At 34.5% G+C, this 23,630-nt stretch overlaps 1 protein-coding gene across 1 annotated transcript; it reads left to right on the forward strand.

The window, feature by feature from the left end:
* The first annotated feature begins 1,066 nt into the window (after positions 1–1,066).
* Positions 1,067–23,184, forward strand: LOC138692585 (ankyrin-1-like). Its single transcript, XM_069815586.1, has 9 exons — positions 1,067–1,224; positions 6,654–7,106; positions 10,538–10,600; positions 12,307–12,369; positions 13,578–13,640; positions 16,640–16,702; positions 16,793–16,846; positions 19,452–20,843; positions 22,686–23,184. The coding sequence occupies exons 2-8, from the start codon at positions 6,654–6,656 to the stop codon at positions 20,838–20,840; spliced, it is 2,148 nt and encodes a 715-aa protein (XP_069671687.1). The 5' UTR covers positions 1,067–1,224; the 3' UTR covers positions 20,841–20,843; positions 22,686–23,184.
* The last annotated feature ends 446 nt before the right edge of the window (positions 23,185–23,630 follow it).

Raw genomic sequence — 23,630 nt, forward strand, 5'->3', positions numbered from 1 at the left:
AAGCAGTAGAACAAATGTACAGCTTCAAATACTTGGGGTGTACTACAGTATAAGCAGTAACATGAGCTGCTGCCAGGAAGTCAAAAGAAGGATACCAATAACAAAGAAAGCTTTTAACATAAAATGGAACATCTGCGGACATCTGAAAAAAGAACTAAGGAAAAGACTAATGAAGTGCTTTGTGTGGAGTGTGGCATTTTATGGGGCAGAAACATGGACATTACGACAAAAGTGAAGAGAAGCGACTATACTTCGTTCCAAATTATCCCACAGGAGAATGATGTAAACATTTCCGGCAAAGGAAGAGAGAAGTATAATTGCTATTCAACCAATGACAGAGGTCTCATTATCCTATCCGGCAAAGTCATCTCCGACGTCCGCCACATTGTATATTCTTGTTCAGCTTTCAAATCCGTATACTATATCCCTAATAGTGATATGTCGTTCTTCACAGATCTACATTAGTGGCGACTCTTGACGGTAATTCTGGCAGCCGCGACTCTTGACGGAGATTCTGGCAACGGCGACTCTTGACGACGATTCTGACAGCGGCGACTCTTGACGACAATTCTGACAGAGGCGACTTTTGACGATTCTGGCAACGTCGACTCTTGACGAGATTCTGACAGCGGCGACTCTTGACGATTCTGGTAGCGGCGACTCTTGACAATTCTGACAGAGGCGACTCTTGACGATTCTGGCAGCGTCGATCTTGATTTTGACTGCGGCGACTCTTGAAAACGATTGCAGCGATGAGAGTGGCATTGGTGACCAGAGGTGGACTTGAAAAAGAGAACGAAGACGGCAAATAATGTTCTTTCCAGCACGATTGTTGATGGAAGAGACTATTAGAATTATTGCATTATTAAATTTGTTAAATGGCTTTATTAACAAGAAAAGATGAGTTATTTACTCATGTTTGTGAATCTAGAGGAAAGTATTAACTCGCAGATTAACTTTGAACGTCGCGTCGTTACATATTAAAAAAATATCAGGATGATCTGATTTTCCTCGTTCTATATTTACATCGCCTTAGCCTCTGACCTCTGAAAGACGGTTCATCCCAGACTTTCATGTATAAATACTGCCAGTGCTATAAACATTAGGTATATTGTGTCACATTCATACTCGCGGGAAGTCTAGACTAACAGTCACAATCTGCACAACAGTATTAAAGTTTTTGTAATTCTCTGATATTACCGGATTATAAGAGGGACTGTGGAGGTAAGTCTGATATAATCTCCAATAGCCGTTGTAGTGGCAATTTTAAGATGTATCACAAAATAGTCATTTTATTGATTTTCCAGTTTCCTTTCTGCTCTTAATATAATGTTGGTAACATTTAAATACATATTCCCACACGCGCGTTATTGTACCTGTTCCTTGATTTTGTCTTGTTTTTCGGAAACATAAAATAAGCTGTCATTTTTACTATTTCCTCAGAGTTTTTTTTTTTTTTTTGCGGCGTGTTTCCGTATTTCAGTAATATTGCTACCCTGTCTCCAAAAATAATTATATTTGATTATATTTGTCATATTCGATTGGTTACTTATACCTTGGGTTTCTTTTTTATTTATTAATCGTTGATACTAGTAGAATCTTATTTTTTTTCCGTTGACACTACTATGTATTTATGGCGATGAGTTACTGTTACTACACACTACTTGGCGTTGGCAGAACTATGCATTCCAAACTTTTCCTTTTCTGAAACAAATGATGGACTTGTCTTAGCCCTCGCAAATTAGCTGCTCTAGAATTTCATATTATATATCTGGGATCTTTTTGACCCCAAGAATATTTGTTGTTAATAATTAGGATATTTTACAGCTTAATGCATTTTTATATACTGCATAAGCAAATTGAAAGTTTTTATTGCACCTATAATTATTCACTATATGTTTAAACAATTAATGAATGAATTCATTAATTAAATTAGTTTAATGGCAAAATATTTATTCTGTATCTGTGCTTTTTTTTAAGTTATCATAGAACACATTCACTTTCCTTGAAATATAACAAAAAATGGAAATTGTTATTGCATCAAGTGTTAATTATTATGTTGATACAATTGATTAATTAATTTAGTCTCATCACCTGCTACAATAGAAAGAACACGAAGCTAATTTTACAAATACAAATAATTACTCTTGAACCTACAACATATTTTTACTCGTAGCCTACATGACAGTTTATATTATATATTTTTTATTTGTTCACTTTGTTTACAACAAAACACTATCACTGCAAAATAATTCTAACTATAAATGAAGACGTGTTCCATACCTGGGATAATCCAAAAACCTAAGCAATGAACATGAAAAAATAATCAAAATATAATTATGAAATAATAATTTTAATTGTAAAACAAACTAAAGTAATCAAACCTAAGCAATAAATATGAAAAAAATAATATATAATTATGAAATAATAATTTTAATTGCAAAACAAACCAAAGTAATCAAACCTAAGCAATAAATATGAAAAAAAAATATATATATATAATTATGAACTAATAATTTTAACTGTAAAACAAACTAAAGTAATCAAACCTAAGCAATAAATATGAAAAAAAATATATATAATTATGAAATAATAATTTTAATTGTAAATCAAACTAGAGCAATCAAACCTAAGCAATAAATATGAAAAAAATAATATATAATTATGAAATAATAATTTTAATTGTAAAACAAACAAAAGTAATCAAACCTAAGCAATAAATATGAAAAAATAATATATAATTATGAAATAATAATTTTAATTGTATAACAAACAAAAGTAATCAAACCTAAGCAATAAATATGAAAAAAATAATATATAATTATGAAATAATAATTTTAATTGTGAAACAAACAAAAGTAATCAAACCTAAGCAATAAATATGAAAAAAAATAATATATAATTATGAAATAATAATTTTAATTGTAAAACAAACTGAAGTAATCAAACCTAAGCAATAAATATGAAAAAAATAATATATAATTATGAAATAATAATTTCAATTGTAAAACAAACAAAAGTAATCAAACCTAAGCAATAAATATGAAAAAAATAATATATAATTATGAAATAATAATTTTAATTGTAAAACAAACAAAAGTAATCAAACCTAAGCAATAAATATGAAAAAATATATATATAATTATGAAATAATAATTTTAATTGTAAAACAAACTAAAGTAATCAAACCTAAGCAATAAATATGAAAAAAATAATATATAATTATGAAATAATAATTTTAATTATAAAACAAAATAAAGTAATCAAACCTAAGCAATAAATATGAAAAAAAATAATATATAATTATGAAATAATAATTTTAATTGTAAAACAAACTGAAGTAATCAAACCTAAGCAATAAATATGAAAAAAAATAATATATAATTATGAAATAATAATTTTAATTTTAAAACAAACTAAAGTAACCAAGGATAGCATAACTGAGTTACTGGAACGTTTCGGAGTATATGGATGTAGATATTAACAATAAAATATGGTGTGGGGTCAGAAAAGACCGCAAGTAAGTGTCGAGGGTTGAAGTAAATTTGTACATCTGGAACGATTTTCTCTCGTCTCCAGTCACATTTTTTTTACGTTTTATTTTCTTAGCCGTATCTTTAAATAAATAAATAAAATACGTCACTGATTCAAAGATATGGCGTATCCTTACGCATCGTACAAATATGCAATCTCAGTAAGACAAGGGGTGCACTAGCAACTTTTTCTGAGCAACTGAACAATTGACACACCGGTCCAGATGACAGCGCATACCGGCAACCTTAAAATCGCCGCAATTAAAAAGTTACCACATTCTCTATTTTCAAGGAAACGGAATTGTTGCCCGCCTGAATATAACATGTACGAGTATGTTAAAATTTATCATGATGCACTAGTAACAATTACTTACTTTCTTCTCATCCTCTCTCTCTTATCACTATTATCGTACTCCTTTTGGGCCGTATTCATAGACATTTTTAGCGCGGGTTTCCGGTGGATGATCAGCGTTTTTCGTATTCATAAACCAGTGTTAGCGATAGGATATGATTTGAATTCTGTACAAGTAACCAGTAGATAGCCGGGGCTAGCTTAGTACGCTCGTAGCGCGTGCTGCGAAATGTCTATGAATAGCATGAATGAATATTTTAAACTGCGCGTGGATAGTTGCGTTGAATAAACGGATAAACAACATGCCTCTCCATTGCTAGATGCATAAAATATTTGATCACTTTTATAAATCAAATCGAATTATTAAAAAAAAAAAAAATACGAGCAGTTTATTTTATTGGTATAATTTAATTTCTGTCAAAAATTTTATTTGATATCAGCATTTATTTTTAATGGTAGATGCTACTGTTATGTGCTCATGACTGGGAACGAAGTTTGGACACAAAAACATTGCCTAGAGGCAGCTACAGGTTTAAGGAACATGGCTATAGGGTGACTTTACTGATGTACCTTCAGATTCGTATACAAAATGAAACACGTCGCGTGAAGGGAGCTCTGTTCATTCGAAGTTTAATGGAACTTTCGACTCGCTGCCTAGCAGTGGTCTATGATTTATCTGATCATTAGCTCTGTATGGAGTGATAAGGTGTTGCCGAGTCCCAGCCGCGCTATCATTCAGAACCCCATCGATATTCATTTCAGAGTCAAACATAAAAGAGCATGCCGCAAGAGTATTATAAATTAGCGACCGAAAGTGCCGACAGTGCCGTTGTTATTTTTAACAATTATTTAGTTCACACCTGATTGAAAAGTACATATAAATATTAATTTAATTTTATGGACTTCCTTTACTAGGAGACTGCAAGACTGAAAAAGTGTACTAGGCTAAATATTTATGAACGTGTATAGATATAAATAAGAAACACACAATTTAAAAAAAATAAAAGAGAAAGTAGAGAAACCTATTTCATAAAATACATTAAACAAGTACAATAGAGTAAAAATACAGAAAATGAATATATAAATAAATTTCAAACGTTGTTACTATACTGGTGATTTTGTAAAATCCGAATTGACCTCTTTACTGTAGTAATGCTATTTTTCTCATAACATGCATGTTTTGGCAAAGCAGGAGGTTGTGATTCCCTTTGCTCCGACCCATCACACTGACAATGTCGATATTTGAAAGGTGGTAGTTTTCTTTATAATAATGGATTGTCGGCTCGTATAAGTTTATTTTTTCAGCATCCACCTCGGCCGGTTGTTCGGCATAGCCTACGTTTCGAATCTGATAGTGGGGTCAAGAATGAAAGCCGAGTATTTTTATAGTAATAATGTCGATATGTCTAACACTGCCTTGTGTGGCTAATCCTTGCACTTACCTCTTGGTATATGGTGAACCTTGTTCTTCAGCAAGCATACAGCGAATTGTGTGGTGTATATTGCGGAGGGCCTCATCGGAGGGGCAGAAACCGAGAATATGAGGGAGGGTTTCGATCTTGCTGAGACAGCGCCTACAGCTGTTATTATCTCGATTCCTGCCCGGGACGCTCGGACCGCAGAAACATAACCCACCATTACAGTTAATACCAAATTAAAACTATCCGGAACGGACAATAGCCATTTCTTAGAGATGAAACGGAAAAGTTCCTGAAATTCAGTAATCACAGTTCGTTTCTTTCTATTTCGAGCCCTGCGTGGAGTTGTTGACTAGTCTTTTTCCTTTGCTAATGAATAAGGAATTCATAATTTCCATTATTGGATCTACATTTGTTTTCAGATGAAGAAATAGTGTGAGAATGTATTCATCTCGTTGGGGTCGTTAGAAACAGTCAAATCTCTATCAAGCAGATTCAGCTGTTTATAATGACTCAAACGAGTACTGTAGGATACCGTTCTCACCATTTTTTTTTTTATTTGACGATTAAAGTAGAGCCAGTCCTCGAAACGTGAATTCATCAACAGCAAAAGTAAAATCCAATCTATAACTTTTCCTAAGAAATCTTTAAATTGTGTTCTGATTGTTACTTCTTTAAACTCTAGAGCATTAATATTCATTCAAAAAAATATATATCACTGTATGTTTTTTTTTTGTTCAAAATTGGACGTAGTTATGAAAAAGAGATCCAACCCTCAGAAACTAGGAACTGAGAATTTTAAGTTCAAAGTTTTCTTTTTGTTTCAAAATTAATTTGCCAAAATTTTGAAACAGATCTTTTCTACAGCGGTATCTTTTTTTATTTTATTGGGTTATTTTACGATGCTGTATCAACATCTAGGTTATTTAGCGTCTGAATGAAATGAAATGCCGGTGAAATGAGTCCGGGGTCCAGCACCGAAAGTTACCCAGCATTTGCTCGTATTGGGTTGAGGGAAAACCCCGGAAAAAACCTCAACCAGGTAACTTGCCCCGACCGGGATTCAAACCCGGGCCACCTGGTTTCGTACAGCTGTATCAGGAGATGGATTGTGTCATTTTTGTAATGTTTAATATCCTTCCCCTGCTTCCTAATAACATGTAAAAAATCACGATTTTGTGGGTTGGTTCCCTTTTGCATAACTACATCCAGTTAATATAATTCTTTGGGAGAGCTGCGTTCCAATGTTCTGTTTAAAAGGGCGTATTTCATTATTAATTCCAGAATGATTTTTATATATAATAAACCAAAACTGAACAATAACTGGAGAAATGGTATGTTTTTCTGCAGATGGACGCAAATTTCGTGCAGCACTCTGCGGTGGGACAGCCCTTCCACCTGCTGGTTTTGCAGCTGCTCAATCTGACGGCACTTGGCGCAGGATCCATTCCCCTGCACGCTCAAAATCAGGCTAAAGCTATAGAAGAACTGTACAACAAACAGGAAGAAGTAATCTCGAACCTTGAGAGGGAGCTGAAACGCAGCCAGGAGAAGAGAGACATGCTTTCAGACGTAAACAAGGAGATGCAGGAGAAGTTGATGAATTTGTTCATGATGCACAGCTCCATGACGACCAAGAATCAGGAAGTGCAGCGACAGTGCCTTGAGAAGCTCAGCAACCTCACGAGTCAGAATCACCAGCTGAAAGATCAGCTGCTGCAAGTGCACCGCAGTTCAGACAGCCAGATCTTGGAGCAAGTGGAGAAGATGGTGCGCCTCGAGGAGGAGAGGGACAAGTGTCAGGTGAGGTTTACCATCTGCATACTAGAGCTCTGTGGGCCGGGTTCGGATTACAATTTTTATGTGATGTGCTACTGAATTTTGTAATTTCTAATTTTCATTGGTCCGCCGAGTTAGCTCTGTGGTAGCGCGTCTGCCTCCAGACTAGCCGACCCGGGTTCCATCCCCGGCGAGGTCAAAGATTTTCGTGTAACATTTCTACCTCGGGACTAGGAGAGATGGCGGTGCACAACTTATCACTAGATTGTGCACCAATATGCCTGGATTAAATCCTAAATCTCTCTGCAGTGCAAAAAAAGAAGACATAGTCACTGTTGATAGTGATTCGACCGTCGGACGGGGACGTTAAGCCTGGCGGCCTCCTTGGTGCTATTCGACAGGAGTAGGTTGCGTGCCGGCACCAAGTTTCTCCTTTTCCCTTCATCATCATCATCATCCTCATCCTCATCCTCATCCTCATCCTCACCCATCCCCTACACTACACTTACACGAACACTTACACATACACTCACGCTAGCACACGACATAACTCTCCACAGATACACATCATGCACAGCGTGACCTGCCGAAGTCGTGTGCAATTTGAAATAGGTAACAGTCCTGCCATTTATCCGCAATATACGGAAGCCGAATCACGCAAGTGAAGTGGGTAAGTATTGTACACACACTATTTTCGTTGTATCTTTTGAAATTTTTACATCAATTAGATATTCCTAAAATGCATGTGCACATTTTTTCTTAATTTTTTTGTTGAAAAATGTGCCCAGAATCTTTATATATATATTTCATTTAAAATAATTTTTACTTTTAGTAAACATTTATCTGAGTCTCACATGAAAGTAATTCCCTAAAAGTTTAAATTGAAGCTAAGAGCTAAGACTCTCTATAATGAAATGGTGCATTGGTTTTTGTATTTAGTAAAAAAAAAAAAAAAAAAAAAAAATCGAACATTTGATTTTTTTTAACTTCAAAATTCGACTTTCTTATCAGTAATTACGGGTATACTTATATGTGTATATGAATGCAGCATTTTTCATGCATAGACATGCACATGTGTTCAAAGTTTCATTATTCTATAGTGCGTTCAGAGATTTAAAAATATCATTGAGGATATAAATACTGTAGGCGTCTTCTTAGAGGACTTTCCCCACTTTTTGTAATGTAACTCTAATAAGTTATTTACGTATTTGCTAACGTATGTAAAGTAATGGAAGTGAATCAATTGCATTTATTCGGTTACTGGAAATACAACAGACTTTATAGGCTCTTAATATTTGTAAATTTCCGAGACTGCACGGAGCCACCGTATGAATCGTTGACTGAATCAAAGTTGTATAACTATTACTGAATATCAGTGGCGTAGCGTCAATGTAAGCTAAAAAGCTTAGCTTCCCCAGTTAATAATAATTTCATAATAAACCTGCATTTTATGAAGAAAATTATTTATTAATTTTAATAGAATTTATATTTACGCGTTAAATATTGTGATGCGGCAGCTCAGGATGATTTGTGATGCAGCAGTAAACAAGAAGCCTGCACACACCAGCTTCCAAGCAGACTGGTTTCTTCTGTGTAATCCACCCCGCAGATTTTCCATTCCTTTCTAACTAAACTACCCTAGTCGCAAGGCTTTCAAGAAGCTAGCTTTAACATTTAAAATAAGTACCGTAGTTTCCAAGTTATCCCTTTTCGTCAGTTGTGTTCAGTTGAAGTGTTAGTGTGCATTGTGGCTGATATAATAAATAATGAGCGAAATAACAGTTCCTGACACTAATTTACTTGAATTTTTTAGGATAATTGTATTATCAAGACTAACTTATGAACAAAAGTGTGATTTAAAAAACAAATAACCGACTCCCTTGCTGTCAATGAAGGAAACAACCAAAAGACAGACGCATACTTACGTAATGATACTAATATTGTGATTTCTCGAAGTATGGCAGGGAGTGAGCTAATGTTATACGTATACGTGTCTACTTGTTAAGAGATATGTGTAAACCGTGAAATCATATTTTACTACGTATCATTTGAGGTCATGCCTTATTGGTGTTACTTACGATGTTCCAACCAATCTTCGACTGCTGACTTGAAATTTACTACTATTTATTTTAAGACTGTATTTTTGTAATACGTTTCTCATATTGCATGAAAGACAACTTGAGTTAGCTTCCCCTGCTCAAAATTTCATGCTACGCCACTGCTGAATATTTCTTTGTATTAGACATAAAACCACAATTTCCGTATAAGAAGGAAATTTTCCCCGTTTTGAAATCGTAATTTGCAGCCTACATTTTATTAGTGTTGTGGGATTTACTCGATTAATCGATCAATTTTTATTGTAAGATTAATCGATCAAATTATTTAGTCGACTAATCGAGTCGATTAAAATTAATCGGTTGTACTTGATATTAATTATTATTTTATTAATGCAAACTCAGAGTAAAAGTTTCGACAATATTCGTCTCTCAGAAATCGCTTATTCTAAACAGATAATACCGTTATTTTGTAACTGCAAAGCAGGTAGCAGGTATACCATAGGGCAAATCTTCCCACAAACACTTCAGAAAGAGATTAAGATATGAGGACAGTGACCTGGGCTAGCCCTTTTGAAAGTTGAAACACAATGCGAAACCTTATTAAATTTGTCAACTTGTCTTCCTAGCATATGACATACATACTTTTCTGGAATTCGCCCTCCCTCCCACATCCCTTAGCCATGGCTGCACTGTGTGCAAGTGAGAGAGTAACTATCTTTTTATCTTTCTAAAATTTTGTAACCCGATTACAATAGGGCCTAGTCTGCTGTTCTGTTGCTAGATGAAGCTTGTCTGTTTAGTTTGCTAAAGAAAAAAATCAGATTTCTGTGGTCTGTGAAAAAAAGTGAAAACTCCATTATGTCATAGACCTATGAGAATTTGAAAAGTAAACTCGGTGAAACATTTAAATTTAAATTGAACGATCGTGGAGAAGTGCTTGACAGAAAAAAAAATTGTGTTTAGTGATACAGGAAACGTAGAGCAGCACTTAATTCGGAACATGTGAATGCACTCACATGTTTAAAATCATGTTTTAACTAGGTGAGTCTTCATACTTTTTTTATTTGTGTTTGTCTCAAAAATCTCCGGAGAATTGACACAATAAATTATAAGCCTACATAATAAATATGTTAGTAAATAACTAAATAGTATTGTTTTGTAATACAACGATACATTACTACATTTTACACTTATGCCTATCACCAAACACAAATTAAGTTTAACAATAATTGTATACTACAATATATTAAAACTTTTTTTAGATCGATCAAAGCTCGATTAACCGATTAAATTCAAATCGTTAATCGATTAAATATTTTGATCGATCGAGAGCACTACATTTTATGGAGATAATATATCTACTGTCAAACTCAAATAGTGCTCCGGTTTCATTTTCAGTCTGCTCTGGAAGCTGCTGTTCGACAAGTGGAAAGTCTAAAGGACAAAGTAAACGAGAAAGATGTAAGTATCAGTTTGATAAACCATGTAGAGGTTATAGAAATAAACGTATTTTATACGAGTACATAAAGGGCGAAGGAAATTCAGCGGGCAAGCGCTCTATTGTGCGATTTTTGTTTTTGCGAAACTCGAAAACGTCTCTATTTACTTGAATAAATGAAGTTGACGCCGAAATGTACCATGAGATCCAATAATAATTATTTATTATTATTATTATTATTATTATTATTATTATTATTATTATTATTAGCCGTACCCGTGCGCTCCGCTGCACCTGTTAGAAATAAATATAAAGTAATTACATAATTAAAATAGGACGTTTGATTCAGGGAACATTCGTGTTTGATGAAATGAATGTGCACATAAACATTATTTTAAGAAATACAGGAAACGAATATACAGAATAGCCTATCAAGTTTTCTGTGCAAAAGACGCTATTTTTAATCTTACCTGTCCTCGATTCACTCAGAAGTTACTGTAATAACATTATAGCATTATGTCCGTCTAGAGAAACTACACTTTCCAATGGTGAAATGATAATTAATTATAAAAATCGGTTAATTTAGCTTCCGATATTACTTCATACAAACACAGAAACATTCTCTGTAGACTATGTTTCATAGCTCGATTGTTGTTGTCCAAGACCCCTTATAGACGAAGTCATTTGTTTTTTCATTTCATTACACCGCCTTAGATGGCATTGTATTTTAATTTTAAAACTCATTTATCTCATTAAATATCAGTCCTATCAAAATTTTGCAAAGAATAAAACTCATCGGAAATCATTTTCAAAGAAACTTTTGTTATGTAACACATTTCACAAAAATCAATAATAAGCGAGATATTTCGATTTATTTAATTCAGGCCCCCTTATAACCCCCCTTTTAAATAATGTATTTTGAATTTCATATAGCCTAAAATCTAAGTTATAACGAACTTAATTTATATTCCAATTTTCATCGAAATCCATTTAGCCATTATTGCGTGAAAAGGTAACAAACATCCAGACAGACAGACAGACAGACATAAAACAAAAATTTCAAAATAGCGATTTTCGGTTTCAGGATGATTAATTATACATGTTAACACCAATTATTTTTGGAAAATCGAAAATTACCAGAAAAATTTTGGCTACAGATTTATTATTATTATTATTATTATTATTATTATTATTATTATTATTATTATTATTATTAAATCAAGAGAAATGTAAATATTTCTGAGTTCAGTTTTGCTTAGTTTTATGTGATACATACTTAGATCTAATTAATTAACTGAAAATTAAACAAAAACTAAATATTTCATAAAAAAAAAAAAGAAAATATTTTAGAACCTGGATTAAAAAAAAAACTTCGTGTGATTGAAACCTAGATTATGTCCTTACAAACCAAAACACTTAATTGTTCCCTCAAACAGAATTGTTTCAGTGTTACATTTCTGGAAGAAGCATCACTAAAGAATATTAGGCCTACAGTGTTGCTATACTCCAACTTCAATACATATTTATGAGAAAAATACACAGAGTTGGTAATTTATGTAAATTGAGCCGCGTCTTCATTTTCGCTGAGTACTTGTCTGTCAATTTTTTTTTCACCCTGCATATAAAGTACACAAAATGTTTACCTTGTAACTGTGGTCTCCTAGCTAAGACAGATATTTCATATTCACCGTACCTAATCGGATTTAATTAATATGGTTTTCAATTCTAGGCTGAGTTAGACAGGACTGGAAGTGAACTGGACAACGCGACCATGGAACTAAAAGCAGCAAGAGTAAGTCCTTCATAATGCAGTTAATCTGATTGTGTTAAATATCGTACAATAAACTATGATCTGTTAGGTATCTGAAATGTCTATGTTTCTCTTCTCCTATACTTCCATTTTTGTTTCCCTTTCTTTCTTTCTTTCTTTCTTTCTTTCTTTCTTTCTTTCTTTCTTTCTTTCTTTCTTTCTTTCTTTCTTTCTTTCTTTACTTTTCTCCTCTGCTTTCCTTTCCTCCTTTCTGTCTTTCTTTTGTTTCGCTTTCCTTCTATTTCCTATGATTTCTTTTCCTTTTGTTTGCCCTCCTTCCTTTCCCTTTGCTTTTCTTTGCTCTGCTTGCCTTGCTTTCCTTAGCTTATCTTTCTTTTTTGCTTTGTTTTCCTTTCTTTTATTTTACTTTCTTTCCCGTTTATTGTCTTCCTTTCCTCTATTTTATCTTTCTTTCCTCTACTTTGTATTCTTTTTCTCTATTTTCCTTCATTTCCTCTATTTTATTTTCCTTTCCTCTTTTTGCATTTCTTTCCTTTATTTTCCCTTTTTATTACTTTATTCTGTTTTGATATTCTTTATTCTGCATCACTTTCCTTTTACCTTCTTTGCTTTCCTTTACTCTGCCTTGCTTTTCTTTGCTCTGACTTTCTTTCCTTCACTCTGTATAGCTTTCCGTCAACTCTACTTCTCTTTCCTTTCATTTCCTTTCTTTCCTTTTGTCTTCATTTCCTCTGGACTGAAACCATCCATCGTATAGGCGTACATTAATTTTAGATAGATAATTTTTTTATAATTTAATAGATTTATGAATTTATTGATGTCCATTAACAAGTAGACACATTCAAGTCACCATTTTCTTTTCTTAAGGAGATTGGAATAAGCTTTATAATGTAAAATAGATTAAAATAAAAAAATAATTATATTGAGAAATGTAATCTAATAACTCCCCTCCTTTGAATTGAGGGGCTATTGTTATGTAACTGGAAACCATATACGAGTACATTTTTTTTGGTTACTTCATTTATCATTATTTAATAATTTTATAAATTTATATTTCTTAAATAAGTGCATTTTTCATGTTTTTTAGTATGTCAGATGAAAACATAGTTTTCGTATTCCCTTATGGTTGGAATTGAACATTCGATGATTGAAATGGCATCTTTTTATTACTTCATTTGAATGTGATGTTTGCTCTGTATTTACTTGCTTATGTACTGTATTTATTTCAGTCTGAATTATTTGCTTCCAAATCTCAACTGGATCTGAGCGTAGAGCAAGAAATTGTTCTACAGGTGAGAATAATTTTTATTATTATTATTATTATTATTATTATTATTATTATTATTATTATTATTATTACAAAAGTCGTGCTACATAAATGGAAATATAAATAAAGTTAAATGGGGGTATCTAAAGATAAAAAAACACATGTTTGATCAATAATACAGTGTTCATTGATTTGATAATAGTACATTATGCAACGAGCCTATAATGATAGTAATTAAGAAGCGAGTATGGATGTTTATGAAGCGAGTTTCATAATTTTCATACGAGCTTCTGAATTACCATTATAGGCGAGTTTCATACTACTTTTTATGATCGACCATATTTCTAACTTGAAATTATTCAGATGTATACATTTTATTTGTATCTGACAAGGTCGAAAGTGACCTCGTTCTAGGTCGTGAATTGTGAGATGTGCGAAGACGCGAAAGTATTGATTTTTTCCGAGGAACAATAATGTCATTGACCTTGATGTAATCCCGTTAAACTTGATATAACCTTGATTATTGAATTCGACATTGAAAAACGAGATGACAAATTGAATTTATTTGAATATTATTTACAATTAACGCTAATTATTATAGTAACAGAACATAACCTTCTGCGACAGTATTGGATTTCCAGCCTCCGTGACTTTTCGCTAATTCTCTTTCGATTGCATATCCGAGAATAATCGATACTTGCGATTTTATGACGATACAAAGCTGACTTGCCATTGGCTGAACACTGTAAGCTGAGTTGTCATTGGCTGAACACCTGTACTTTAATGAGTAGGTGTACTTTACTGACATGCATTAAAGGACTGCTACCAGGTGTATAATTACTACATTTCGGCATGGTCGAGCATAAAATACATTAAAGGTGATACGCTTTTTTATCTTTAAATATGAAAAAAGCTAGTGAAGAAAAACTGGTTAATTTTTACTACGACGTGCGTCTTAAAATAGAACTTTTAAATAAAAAAATTTGGTTTAATAAAACTTGCTTAAAGGAAGGCTTGAAACCCAAATTCTCGAGGTTCTAGACATATTGTTAAACAATGTACAAAAATTTGGATCCAAAATGAGATTAAAACTATTCACATGCAGAAAGATAAACTTAACTTCAAATTGTCATTTAAATATAATCAACTTTGTACATCCTGTAAAATGGGAACTTCTTCAAAAAGAGATTTTTCAACGTATAAGTAAGAAAGTAAGATTTCGATTTCTCAAATTAAAAAAGAAAATCCAAAATTTACGTTCAACTCAAAAACTAAAAAAAAAAGAAAAAGCTAATAAAAGTTCTTTGACACATCACACCTTTCACGAAAGAATTATTAATTTGTCAAATACTGTCTTTAACGATAATGAAACGAATTTGTTAAAGAAGGGACAGTCCACACCTGTGGAGTAACGGTCAGCGCGTCTGGCTGCGAAACCAGGTGGCCCGGGTTCGATTCCCGGTCGGGGCAAGTTACCTGGTTGAGGTTTTTTCCGGGGTTTTCCCTCAACCCAGTATGAGCAAATGCTGGGTAACTTTCGGTGTTGGATCCCGGATTCATTTCACCGGCATTATCACTTTCATCTCATTCAGACGCTAAATAACCTTAGATGTTGATAAAGCGTCGTAAAATAACCTACTAAAGAAAAAGAATGGACAGAAGTACAATTTGGATGACGACAACAAAGTCAAATCAGCTCAACAACTTACAAAAAAAATTAGTGTTCATACAACTGAAACATATCACCTTTAATGTATTTTATTAAATGGGGGTAATATTCAGTGGCGTAGCATGAAATTTTGTGCAGGGGAAGCTAACTCAAGTTGTCTTTCATGCAATATGAGAAAATGCATTACAAAAATACAGTCTTAAAATAAATAGTAGTCAATTTCAAGTCAGCAGTCGAAGATTGGTTGGAACATCGTAAGTAACACCAATAAGGCATGTCCTCAAATGAGACGTAATAAATTCGATTTCACGGTTTACACATATCTCTTAACAAATAGACACGTATACGTATAACATTAGCTCACTCCCTGTCATACTTGGAGAAATCACAATATTAGTATCATTACGTAAGTATGCGTCTGTCTTTTGGTTGTGTCCTTCATTGACAGCAAGGGAGTCGGTCATTTGTTCGTAAGTCAGTCTTGATAATACAATTGTCCTAAAAAATTCAAGTAAATTAGTGTCAGGAACTGTTATTTCACTCATTATTTATTATATCAGCCACAATGCACACTAACACTTCACCTGAACACAACTGACGAAAAGGGATAACTCGGAAACTACTTATTTTAAATGTTAAAGCTAGCTTCTTTTCGAGCCTTGCGACTAGGGTAGTTTAAAAGGGATGGAAAATCTGCGGGGTGGATTACACAGAAGAAACCGGTCTGCTTGGAAGCTGGTGTGTGCAGGCTTCTTGTTTGCTGCTGCATCACATATAATCCTGAGCTGCCGCATCACAATATTTAACGCGTAAATATAAATTCTATTAAAATTAATAAATAGTTTTCTCCATAAACTGCAGGTTTATTATGAAATTATTATTAACTGGGGAAGCTAAGCTTTTTAGCTTACATTGACGCTACGCCACTGGTAATATTTTGTTACAGTATGACAAATAATGTACCACACGTTAGGGGTAATTTTCTTTGTCTACATGGGTGATTCAAATTTCCATTATGTGACGTATTTCACAGAAATTAAGCATGCTATTATATAGTATTATATTCGCTGTTTATGTATACAGTGTATCAATATTCGATATTCAGATATTTATACCGTCACAAAAACAGTTGAAATTCCTTCTCGAAGACACTTCTTGTCCATAAAACATGGTGGACAGCTGCATCTACTCGTATTTCATGCACGTTTTGGTGGAAATTAGGACGTCATAAACAAATACCTTCATCTTGGATGGGATATGAAGCCATAATTTTGACTTTAACATACCGTAAAGGCTACGCTTTAAATGTGACATTTTAATTGTGTGTGACAATATTGCTGTTTTTTGTTCACCAGACCACCGAGGCTCCTACCACTCAGAGACCCGAAAAGGAACAGCGAAGTTCCATCGTAAGACAGGTGGGTTATGGAATAACTATTACCTGAGAGAAGTACCTTATTGCTTTCGTGTTGAGTTTATACTTACTTAAATATTCTTTTTCATTTCAGGATACAGCTTCAAATAGCAGGCAAAGAATTACAGAAATTGAAAGCATTAAGAGAGTAAGTATATTAATTATGTATGACTAATATTAACGTTAGTTTTATTTCTTAAAATAGTTTGTTAAAAAATGCGCTTGGAGTAGTTTATTTTACTAATTTTCATGGGGATCTATGGGTAGATGGGCAAAATCTTACTAAAGTTTAGGGGCCCGATTTTTTGGTAAAATAAAACCCCTAATTTTGGAGCTACATCGACGTAGCCCAGGCGGTAACGCGTTTGCCTGCCGATCCGGAGTTGCCCTCGGACGTGGATTCGATTCCCGCTTGGACTGATTGCCTGGTTGAGTTTTTCCGAGCTTTTCCCCAACCGTAAGGCGAATGTCAGGTAATCTATGGCGAATCCTCGGCCTATCTCGCCAAATACCATCTCGCTATCATAATTCCATCGACGTTAAATAACCAAATAGTTGATACAGCGTCAGTTTTATGCATATTCCTCATTATTTTAATTACAGGCTATTAATGATGCTTATTTGCTTAAAATTTTATACGCATAATAAACACAGTACAACGTTCTCAGCATTCATATACATTCCCAAAACACACACCTAGCATAGTTTCAACATTATCTACACGAAAGGTTGTGCGATTGTCTGTAAGTAGTTTGATGTGTGCAGGTTGTAAAATGACAATGCCAAATATAGAGAACTTAGATAAGATATGAACGCTACCAAGCGGCAGAATAATTAACTATCATAATAGCCCGCAACATAACAAACACTTCTGAATGGAAATTAAAAAAAAAAAAAAAAAAAAAACATCTTGGGGGAGATAGAAACAGAAACAGAGACTAGAACCCTACTAAATCTCCTTTTCTAGGTAGGCTTATATTTCGTAATTTTAGTGATAAAAGTCTTATATCGCGACAACCGATATATTTCGAACAAACTGACACATTTCGCAACTTCATTTAGCTTAATTAGAAAATATTTAAATGTCTAAAAGACGGAATATCGCTAAAAATGATATTTGGAATGTTTCCGTGTTTTACGTTTTTACTAAAACGAGGCCCCTACTAATGTAAAAAATGTACAGTTTTCTGGAATCTTTGTTTCTCTGAGGTAGTTTTGCTCCCTGTAGTGTCTGTCGATGCATGTACCGGTAATAGTTTACACAACGTTATCTTTCTCCAAATATTTGTAGATAAAGTTATCAGACAGTCTGTTTTTATTTTCTGATTGACTATGAATCTTTAATAAAGCTCTTATAGTGTATACAGTATACGTCACTTAAAATCATAAACGAAGCATAATTAATAACAATTTAACTTAGGAATTAAAACACCAAAGAAAAACTGCAGTAATATAAATTAAATTCGCACGATATAAACAGTAAAATTATATCGCATAAATAATCACGAACAAAAAGATGTAGGCATACGTACTATAGGTATAAGTATAAGTTTTCTACTTCCAAGTACTAAATCTCTGCTCGAGAGGATGACAGAACTGGAAGTAACAAGTTCGCCTTTTCAACAGTGGACACTTTATTTTGAAATACCTTCGTATCAAGCCATAATATATTATTGAGTATCGGGGTATTATTTCAGTTTTTGCTTTGGGGGCAAGATATTTTAGGAAAGACCTCATAAGATTTATATCGTACTCCTTTCTAATTTCCTCTAAAATGAACTATTTCCCATGCCGTAAACTGAAGTAATCTAGTCCATAAACATTTAAATCATGATATCAGATATACGGAACATATTTTTGTAGTCCATTATTGTATCTGTATTTCTTAAGTAGGCCATTAATGATACAAAGGAGGAGAGTTCGGCCGGCACTGTGAATCGGGATTCGGCATAGCTCAGATGGTAAGAGCGCTCAGCGTGCAAAGCTGAGGGGTTCTGGGTTCGATTCTCGGTGCCGGAACGAATTTTTCTCCAATAATAGATATCTTCATGTATGACTACTTATAGTCATTGATTATTCAATGAAGACGGCGAGGTTCTTATATATGAATATAAAGTAGGCTATGTAATTTTTATTATTTTAAGTCACAAAGAGCTGATATCATGGTTTTTATAGTCAAGTTTAACCCACTTTACAGTACATTTCCAGTTTCCACACATAGGCCTAGTCTTAAACTTCTTATCCTTCTTATACGTTACGTAATTTACATGCACTTGTTAATATTACGTAAATGCAGACAAATAAACAAGTTTATCGATAAAGAAATTTTAATTCCATGTAAGAAAGAAAATTCCACTTTTATATAGGCATACAATAGGTAACAACCACTAATGTAGCATCATTGATTCATTTGAGCAAACTCGTTAAATAGGTCGTCTTTTATTTCTTAAGCGCTTGTAAAAATGGAATATTTTAATATTGAAAGTGCATTTCTCACATGTTTTGTTTAGTAGTACTACTAAATTATTGTTTTTATGATCTTAAACTTGGGGGGGGGGGAGGGGATTGCCCCCACCTCCACCCTAAATGGCGCCTATATTGAGTATCAAGCCCTTGAATGTTTGTACTATCACGGAACTACTTACAAAAATTCAGATTTGAGCTGGCTGTCACTTAAATGTGGATATTGTAATCGAATGCCATCTTATTTTGGAAGGTAAACGCAGTGTAACAAATAATTTTCTCTTCCACAGGAATTTTTAGGTAACGCCAGTAAAGAATGGGAAGCTGCTCTAATGGATGCTGCAAAAAAAGGAAGTCTCTCGCTCATTTACGCACTAATACAGCTCGGCACAAACATCTCAATAGTCGATGAAGACCTTAACACTCCACTCCACTGGGCAGTGACAAACGGACATCTTGATGTGGCAAAGGCACTGGTAGAAGCTGGGAGTAACTTGGAAGCAATGGACGAAGATGGAGACACTCCTCTGCACATGGCCGCGTGGAAGGGACACGTGGATATAGCGAAGATGTTAATTGATGCTGGCAGTAACCTCGAATCCAGGGACAAAAACCGCTTCACACCGCTTATCCGAGCTGCTTCAAGGAATCACGTCGAAGTGGCGAAGTTGCTTGTGGACTCCGGCAGCGACTTGGAAGCCAAGCAAATTAATAACATGACCCCATTGTTCATAGCATCTTTCTTTGGACACGTGGACGTGATTAAGTTCTTGATTGGCGCTGGAAGTAACATAGAGGCTCAACATGTTGACCGCTTTACACCCATTCACGCAAGCGCTTTCAACGGTCACGTAGAAGCCACACGCCTGTTGGCGCAGTCTGGCAGTAATCTTGAGGCCAGATCCATCAACCAGTCCACCCCTCTCCATGGTGCGGCCCAGAACAGCCACATGGAAGTAGCACGAGTGTTGCTACAAGCCGGAGCGAACTTGGAAGCGGTGGATAAGGATCGTTTCACTCCGTTAATCTATGCGGTGGTTAAAGATAATGTGGACGTTGCAAAGTTCCTGATCGAATCCGGAAGCAATTTGGAAGCGACTCAAGTTAATAATCTCACTCCTCTTCACTTAGCTGCGTTGCATGGATTTGAAGACATGGTGCGATTGTTGGTGAAGTCTGGCAGCAATCTGGAAGCGAAGGGCATCTTGTCTTTCACTCCCCTCCTTATTGCCGCCAACAAAGGACGCGTAGGGGCAGCTCGAGTGTTGATAAACGCGGGAAGCAACATTGAAGCTCGCAGCGTCAACCAGTCTACCCCACTCCACGAGGCTGCAACAGATGGGAATGTAGAGTTGGTACGCCTGTTGGTTGATGCTGGCGGCCGTCTGGAAGCGAAGGACTCCGTACAGGACACGCCGCTTCACAGGGCGGGTATGAAAGGTAACGAGGGCGTGTGCGAATACTTGCTGGATAAGGGCGCTTATGTGAACGCCCGCCGATATCAGGATGACACCGTATTGCATCTGGCTGCGTGGTCTGGCCATCTTCCTGTGGTGAAACTCCTCGTGAATCGCGGCGCTGACCTCCATGCGAGAAACTCCTGGGGACGCACACCGCAGCAGGACGCCGCTGTCAATGGGAAGAAGGAGGTCTCAGACTGGCTGGCTGCTCGGGGATAGAAGGTGGGTATACCGAATAGAAAGTGAGATTCTACGTCACCATCATACTTGGTTAGATGGCTTGAGATATTTCAGACAGAAAAGTTTAATACAATTTTGCTCGGTTTTTGATAATGTTTCGAGAAAAAAAAATGTTTTAAAGGAAACATTTAGTATTTCATGAAAACTGTTAACTAAATTCCCAATTTCCTCAATCGGTTATTTAAGAGTAATGCATTATGATAAATTATTCAACGAATTTTTAGTTTTGTTCCATACATGCAGAAATTTAATCCGAACAATACAAATGTTAGTTCCTCTGAGCAATTTTAAATTGTACGGAATCGTGACAACGCTGTAAAAGGTTATTGCCTGGAGTCAAAAGATATGTACAGCTCGCTTATATGTTTCGTTTTTCTTATGCACGATACAGAAGAAAAAAAGCACTTTTAATGTATGAGCATGTAGGGTCATTACGGCCCAGATTAGACAACTCACACTCAGCCGAACTCCACAATAATAATAATTGAACAATCCGATTTACCTACTTCTGTTTATCTACAGTAATCTCACTAGAGGTTTTGATTTATCTAGAGAAAATCAAAACTCGAGTGGGATTTAATTCACTATTACACGAGTCACGATTAGAAGAAATTATATAAAGATTTGAAGAAATAAAGTACTCTAATACAATAAAATATTAATTAATTGACTTACAAAACTACCTTGAAAATGTATGCATTATTGTACCATCTCATCATTACAAATATTCCGCTAGATGATAGTAGTGTGTTATGATGAACTGTTCTTTTGTTACTAGTTATGCCAACTATACAATCTTCATTGAACTCTATGGACGATTACTAGTCAAGAAGGCTTTATTGATTCACTTTCCTTTTTATTAAAACAGTTGCATTCCACTTCAATTATAAAATATATATATATATATATATATATATATTTAAAAAAGCAATCAACAATCTCTGATACGTGACTATCTATAAGCTCATGCAGCAGAAGCTATCACATAACCTAAATAATATAAACAAGATAAATCATAGAAACGTTTTAATTAAGGATGATCAAATAAACATGAATCATTTTAAAAGATACAATTATTCAAAGTACAATGTTTGCAAACAAAGAAACAAATGCTAGGAGGTGATAAAAATTGTAGGATAAGCAGCCATGATTGATTGAAACATGTTGTTCTATACCGTTTTATTGGTTAAAAGTAGTATGGCGTAGTAAAAATGTATACATGTTTTTTTTGAAAGATGGGTCATGACAGGAGCGTTGCGATCGAAAAAACAACTGAATGTCACATAGCGTGGTAGGCCTGTTGCTATGGTAACAACGGTTGAGTTGCCAAACTTACCGTTCCACGTGGCGAGTGCTTAATAGCTCTCTTGGCGACATTTATTGTGCACACAATGTTAGCATTGGTACGTTTCGTGTTTGATTCTCTGTCGATTTTTGTATTGTTTTCTTACCTTCGCGTCAATTGTCAATGAATGTTTTAACGTCAGCCATATTAACGTCAATTGGTAGCTTCCATCAGCTGGCAGCATGTGGCAACATAGTACTGTAGTTGCAAGCTCGGCCGCTTAACTGTCATGTCCCATCTTAAAAAAAAAAACAAGTATAATAGTCCAGGTAGCCTAAATAACGAAATTTTATTTCCTTTATCGTCATCAGACTATTTTAAGACAGGGATCGATGAACTGGAACCTTGTTTTCCCATGTGGTTAAATGCAGAATTTTTCTATCGCATTGATCAAGTTACGAACATATTTTTTCATTTTCTCACTCCTTCACAATTCGAAATTAGCCTAATAATTTCACAGCACTCGTATTTTGTTTCAGCTTGCCGGGCAAGAAGACCTTTGTGACATTACTGATTCATGACATTGAGGCGACTACGAACTGTCTGCATATCTCTCCTAATTAAAGAACATAATCATTTTTACAATACATGTTCTATATGAAGAGTTCGTGGGAAAAACGACGAATGTCACATTTCTCTTAAGGATTAGATAATGATCTACAGTTAATTGAGTCTATAACTGCAAGATGTAGTGCTGTTTCTATAGAAAATAAAGGAAAGGATTACTGTATTCTTGGTGATAATTCTCCTTTTTACCATTTTCATAAGAACAACATTAAATTTCGTAGTGATCCATTGAATTAGGTAATGACATCAACCTTAACAAAACTGTGACATTCATCGTTTTTCCCACGAATTCTCTTCATATGTATCGTCATTCTTGAAGTGTGACTTGGTGTTGATGTTATGTTTTTCAGCACTTATTCTGTAACTATATGTATTATTTTTATTATTTAAACACAGTATTCCACTATAAAATGTCACTATATTTATTCACATTTTCGTGGCTATGAATCCTTTCAGCAGCGGTTCCCATCCTGTTTTTCCGAGTATGATTCCCATGAAAAAAAATTGGAGGAAAATAGTGAAATTCATAAAAAATTATCTAATGTTATTTCAGTGTCCTTTAAGATTACACAATGTTGCCTTTAATTATAACAAATGATATTATGTAAGGTAATTCAGCAGGAAGATCAACTCTCTGGAGTCGAAATTGCGGCTGAAAATCTGAAAAAGTACAAGTCTCCAGGTATCGATCAAATTCCAGCGCAATTATTTAGCGAAATTTATAAGCTTGTACTTGCTAGTTGGGAAAAGGAAATTGTACCAGAACAATGGAAGGAGTCTATAATTGAAGAGATTTATTAAATCTACATACTTAGACTTCAACAAACAAAATTTGATAACTCAATCCCAAGGGAAAA

Source organism: Periplaneta americana, chromosome 17 (assembly GCF_040183065.1).
Source record: "Periplaneta americana isolate PAMFEO1 chromosome 17, P.americana_PAMFEO1_priV1, whole genome shotgun sequence".
Taxonomy (NCBI): Eukaryota; Metazoa; Arthropoda; class Insecta; order Blattodea; family Blattidae; genus Periplaneta; species Periplaneta americana.